The sequence below is a fragment of the Nelumbo nucifera genome, chromosome 5 (assembly GCF_055504915.1).
Source record: "Nelumbo nucifera cultivar China Antique chromosome 5, China Antique-T2T, whole genome shotgun sequence".
Taxonomy (NCBI): Eukaryota; Viridiplantae; Streptophyta; class Magnoliopsida; order Proteales; family Nelumbonaceae; genus Nelumbo; species Nelumbo nucifera.
The window spans coordinates 38132704-38138919 of record NC_142653.1 but is presented as its reverse complement, the minus strand read 5'-3'; the positions used below and the strand labels follow the sequence as shown (position 1 = coordinate 38138919).

General features: G+C 40.5%; 1 protein-coding gene across 4 annotated transcripts; it reads left to right on the top strand.

The window, feature by feature from the left end:
- Positions 1 to 1569: 1569 nt before the first annotated feature.
- Positions 1570 to 6216, top strand: LOC104606695 (uncharacterized). Of its 4 annotated transcripts, none has more exons than XR_016075986.1 (2): positions 1570 to 4731; positions 4933 to 6216. XR_016075986.1 is itself a non-coding variant. In XM_010272025.3 (2 exons), the coding sequence occupies exon 1, from the start codon at positions 1712 to 1714 to the stop codon at positions 2615 to 2617; it is 906 nt and encodes a 301-aa protein (XP_010270327.1). In that variant the 5' UTR covers positions 1570 to 1711; the 3' UTR covers positions 2618 to 2655; positions 4933 to 6216. The 4 variants fall into 4 exon arrangements, 1 of the variants encoding a protein (XP_010270327.1); XR_016075984.1 differs by having other exon boundaries at positions 1570 to 4792; XR_016075985.1 differs by having other exon boundaries at positions 1570 to 5335; positions 5514 to 6216.

The window sequence follows — 6216 nt, the reverse complement described above, 5'->3', positions numbered from 1 at the left end:
TGAGCTTTGGGAGAATTTGAGTTGGAGTGGCAAAGACAGCAATAACGACAAATGAGAGTTCAAGTGGGCCCACATATAATTTCAAGTGGGACCCACCTATATATTCTTTTTAATATTTATTAATTGATATATTAAATATTTTTATTTTATTCTTGTGAGTGGACTCCACCTACTATTTTTTTCTTAAAAATAGGAAATTTCAAGTGAGACCCACTTATATATTTTCAATATTTATTCATTTATATATCAAATAGTTTATATTTTATTCAGTGGGACTTATTTATAATTTTCCAATTTTTTGAGTTTAAAAATATCACATCAGCATTTCCTATTATTTTACTCATTATTTAATGAATTGTGAAAGGTAGCATGCTTTTTTTGGCTAAAGGTGGCCTTTTCAACTTAGTTTGATGTCTAAATTGGCCCCTTTGAGTTATAAAAGGGCAAAATGGTATTTTCACAAAATTCAAGGGTTCTAAGAATTGAAAATCCAAACATCAATATCAATGATTTTTACAACATTCATTCATTGCAAACTTGAGATATTCCAAGTAAACCAGCCTTATGTCTAAAATATTATAGCAATAGGCGAATTCAAAATAACAAGAAAGCAACGTTAAGATGGTTGAACCTTTGAAGAACTATTTAATCCAGTTGCAAAGCTGTTAATCATTATTTACAAAGCTTGTTTAATGATGCTACTCTCAAAAGGACCGGAGGAGTCATCGAATGTTTAGTTGGGATAGGTTTGTCATTTTCTTTTTTGTTTTTATTTTTATTTTAAATCAAAATAATATAAATGTCGAATTGTTAGCCGTTGCCCGGGTTGAACAAGTTAATGGTTCAATGATTTGGGTCAATGGTTTTTTGATCATTTCAACAGTTTTGGGCTGGATGACGGTTTGACGTAAAACCGGAACGGTTTGAGCGATCGGTTTCTGGTCCGAACGGCCCGACCGTCCGAGTCAACGGCAGTTCGAAACGTTGAAATACATTGAACCTTGCTCGTGACCTGATTTAAAATCTCATAAGCAACACCCCACTACAAGAGAAGCTTGCATGCATAAAGAATCGACAAGTGGCTTAGACAAAGAAAACTTCCCTACTTTTGTTTGATGAATGAATTCATAATTGTAAATATTTCTTAAAAAAGAAAGGCAAAGTGCCTGGACAAGTGGGCCCAAACTCTGAGAAAACAGGAGTTAATTAAGGACTCAATATTAAATAATTGGGTAGAGAAGGACTTGAACCAAATTAAAAAAAAATGGGTTTGACCAAAAAACCACAATTGATCTCAAAACTGACTTTCCGATCTGAAGTAAGGAAAGCAGCACTTTATGTGAAGGATCCCCTGACTGAATAAATCGATGCTAAACAATCTAAAGCAAAAGGTCGGGCATGTCACGCTTGTACTACTACTACTACTAAGTTAGCATAAGAAAGAAAAAGCTTCCAGTACCACCACCACCTCTAAGTTATCCGTTGTGTAACGGATTCTTAGTTTAGTCCCCGCCCAAACAGATTCAAACAATTTAAAAGAAGCGAAGAAAAAGGTAAAAGTCGATACTTTCTTCTTTCCTTTTGCCCATGATCTGATTAAACAAATTAAAAGCATAAGAACCCACTACTTTCTTCTTCCTGTGTCTCCTGGCAGTCCAATGCATTCCCATTTTTTCTTCAAATTCTGAGAAATCCCACCTCGATCAGTTCAATGGGATCTTGCATTAGCAAATGCCGGCCCAAACCTCCTCCCTACAACGAATGCAATCTTGTCCAAGACAAGCTCGTAATCTCACAGGCTCCTGCTACGTCTCCTAACGTTCCTCTCTCCATCAACCCATCACATTCTCCTCTCAGTTCCCCCTCCTCTTCTTCTCTCTCATTTTCATCAACCAGCGCCAGCACTAATAGCTCTTCTTCCTCTTCAACCTCCAACTCATCGGCGTGTTCATCTTCTGTTTTGATTTCGAAAGATAGATCATCATTTTCAAATGAGTTCTTGTGGTCTTGCATCAAGGAGAACCCACACATAGTTCCGGCTATTCCAAGCAAAGCGACTCCTGCTAAGGATTTACTCGTTAAGCGGCCTCCTCCTCGAAGGTCTGAATCCTCACCATCAAAGCAGTCAATTCCGCCACGGCGCGTTGCACCCCAACAACTGAAAAGAGGGCGTGATAGCTCCCCAACTCTCACTCGACAGAAGAGTTTCAGGAGGGATTTTGAAAGACCCCACTCCCCAAGCTCCCTTCCAAGTCGAACCTTCCGTTCTCCATCTCCGAGTCGAAGGCTTAACAACGATGAATATAGAGGAGTTCCAGGTATTAAATCTATCAGAGAGGTCTGCAGTCGGAACAGTACTGGTTTGAAGACAAGCGCAGCTAAGCCCACCTCGTTACCTGCAAGGAAGGAAATCCTTCTTCGGCCTAGAAGTCCTTCCAACAATGTAACTCGCGATGGGGTGCAATTGAGGAACAGAGAGACCTCCACTCTCCACATCCGTCCTGATGTCGCTCAAAATGCAGTCGCAGAAGTGCTATCTTACCAGGATTACAGTTCTCTTCCCATGGACGACATTGATAACCCGCTCATCTCCTTGGATTGCTTCATCTTTCTTTAGGAGGAAGGAAGCTTGCACGGTGATGTGTCGATAGGCAGGTTTTTGTCTCTGCCTTATGTGTTCCTTTTACATATATTGTAATCAAGCTTGATATTATTATTTAATACTTTGGTTACTATCAATGTAATCAAGAAGCTGTGTGGTGTGTACCATTCCCCTTGTATTAGTTTCAATATTGTGTCATTGTGAGTTTGTGATGATTATTTTATGTAAGTACATGTATTTTTTCTAAATATTATATATAAAAGATATGTATTCTCTTATTCCATTTCTAAATTGAACTATAAAACTTCAATAAAATGTATAATTGCAGAGCATGGCTACGAAGAACTACATACCAGCTCGAGATGTGTTTCATACTTTCATTCAGCTCAAACTAGGATTGGGGACAAGCTTGGGTTTGACTGGGTCTGAGGTAGGTTTCAAAAATTGGGCTTGATTAGGTTGATCTTTAAATGAGAAGCAGTCTGTCCAAGTTTGCCCTGGTGGGAATTGGCCACATGGGTTTGAAGGTAGAACAGTAAAACTGTTAAACTGATGTGTTTGGACTTTTGAATTGGGTTTAGGGCCACTTTGATTGCATGAGATTCATGAATAATGACTATGGATTTGAATAAACCATCTAGAAATTTGGTTAGAGCTGGGGATACATTAAACTTGCTGGTTTATTGATTTGGATGACTATCCCTGTCCATTCATTTAGAAAAAAAAAAAAAAAAAACGAAAACTTTGTAATAAATATTTTCATGAAGATTACCAATTGTAGAATTTGTTTCTATAACAGTAAAAGAAGTATCTTTTTTGGTTTGTCTGTTGTGGTTGTGATAAATTGAATTCTTGAGCTCTGGGTCTGGACTGGTCCGGGACTTCAAAATTCAGGTTTCACCAGCATTCATGGTGCCTGTTGGGTGTTGAGGTCTCAGGTATAATGCCGCTAATGGGCCAGGATTGGTCTGGGTCATAGGTATAATGCCGCCAATTTAAGATGTGTTGGGTGTAGTTTGGATTGGCAAGTATGGGTTTTGAAATTAGGTTGCACCTGACCCGAGCTCAATGTCGATGCCTTATGTTTGGGCTTGGTCTGAACCTGAACCTGATCCAGCCTGCCCATGTTGCACCCAAGCTTCTATCAAACAAATATAGATAAAATATTTTATAAAGCATAGTCATTTGTTGATTATGACTTTACACATACCAAACATTATTCACATTCATGTATAGAGTCACAAGTTGTTTAGGTTGTGTTTGGTTTATGAAGAGACTTTGTTAAAATGAGATGGGATGGGAAAGATAAAATGAGCGCAATGATTTCATTTAATATGATTTGGTTGTATGAGGGAAACAGTGGATATCTAGCTAAGTACTTTCAACTCTAGAAAATGCTGGTTTGTTTTTGTGGATGCAACTCAAGCCTCAAATGTCAACAGGGGTGTAATTTGGGCGGATTCAGGTTGGAATCTTGTTAAAATTAGATGGGCCTGGCCAAATATTCGGGCCCAGTGCAGTGTAAAACGTTTGAGAGAACTTCTGCTTTGATTATATATGTTGCATTGGCTGAGCCTTGTTGAAAAAGTTATTAAAACTAGCTTCACAGGAAAGTTGATTTAGATCCCGGGTCGGGTTATTGATGTGGATTGATATCCCCGACCCAACCCAAACATATAGGGATTGGGTCAGGGACGGGGAATATGACGCCCTCTCCGAACCCCCACCCCCCACCCCCCCCTAAAGCCAAAAACTCACCAATGGGTAATTTTTTTAATTGGAAATTGACCAAGTAGCCCGGTCAGATGCATTCCCCCTGTACTTTCGGCCTAGTAAATTCTGATCTGGGCTGATTCGTACTTCTCCCTTATTTTGACCCTCCACCTCCTTCTCCCTCTTTCTCTCCTCCCCACCTTTTTCCTATTCAGTCCTTTCCCTCCCTCTTTCTCTACTGTCCGCCGCTCCGGTTAGACCGCCACCGACAGCCCCTTTCCTCTCGCCGTCAGAAGCCCTATTGCAGGGTCGCTGCAACTACCGAATGGCATAATCACCACAAGTGACGACGACAAGTCCCAACACCCAACACTACATGGATTCCGGCAACCGGACTCAACACCTCAATAATAAACGTCCGAATTTCGGTCGCAGCGTCTCACATTTCGGTTCATTGCTTCCTAAATTATTGTAGATGTAATGACGGATGAAAGACAATACTAATTAGAAGGATGAAAATACAAACCTATCCTTGCTTTTATAGAAATCTTGGAGTGCTTGACCGTTTTTATATTTGTTGTTTTCATTTCGGGTTTCAACTAATGCTCTTTTGGCAGGAACAACACATTGTCAATGCCCTGCACTGAAATCCGACCGTCCGTGTAGATATCAGGATCGAACAAATAGGCAGACCCATCGTCGTGCCCAAATTTCACAGACCCATCAGCCTCCTGTGCCACCACCTTGTGCGGCAGCCATAGCGTATTGTATCGGACCTTGCTGAATCTTCTTACAGACAGCGTATCATGCAACAGCCATTTTGCAGGGCGGTGGTATTCCTAATCTCAAAACACTTCTTGTGTTCAGCCGCAGAAAGTAAGCCGTGTCAAGGTGCCAAAGCTAGTTGTCTTCCATGACGACCGTCTCGTCCAAAACCCAACTCCTCTCCTTTTGGGGATGACGATGGCACCCTTGGTTTAATGAGCATCTGTAGCACCAAAGAGGAAAAGGCTGCAACCGGTAAAGTTTGAATAATCCAATCGGACTCATCCAATATTTTCCAAATGCAAATAAGGGTTTTGCAAAGTGGGGTTTTCATCAGCTTCCAATCAAACCCCATAAAGCCTCGTGTTTCTGGAGTTTTTTTGTTTAGATTTGAAGATTCGAAAGTCACATATTTGGTTAAATACATTTTCAGCGGTCTGCTCTCGCTCTTGCTCTGACATCGCCTTTTCGAGTAGGCAAAGAGTCCTGGCGAACGCCACCGATAGAACTGATTGGTTGACCTTTCTCTGCGATTCGCATCCTTCCCAGAGATTCTCGTCGATGAGATTTTCAACTAAGTTTCGAACCATTTCATATTTGCGGGAGCTGACTGGGATATCGTTGATGATGGACATAATCTGAGGGAGTGCTCGAGCGATACCGGAGTCTCCTTGTGTTGGGAATTCCCACTTAATGTGGTGGGGTTTGAGAGGAAAGTCGGCCGCTGGTTTTGCAATTAAGGAAGGGATTTGTCAGCAAAGATGAATATAGAGGTTACCAAATTCTGAAGAAGAAAAGGAGCCATAGCGGTGGCTGAGTTCTCCATCGTCATTCGTCATCCTATCCTATCTAGAGTGTCTCCGCTGGTATCATTTATGAACTACATTATTTAACATATTTATGTATTTGTGTAAATATGAGTTAGACCGTCACCGATAGACCCTTTCCTCTCGCCGTCAGAAATTTATTGCAGCGGCGGCGGTGTCCATAAGCTCATAACACTTCTAGTGTTTAGCCGTAGAAACCCTTCCTGCCCAAGTCTCTAAGTGATATTATTATTTTCCCTTTTTCTTGTTTTGTTTTGATACTTTAAAAAATATTGAAGGGTAAAATTGTCTTTTTCATCTTTATGTTAA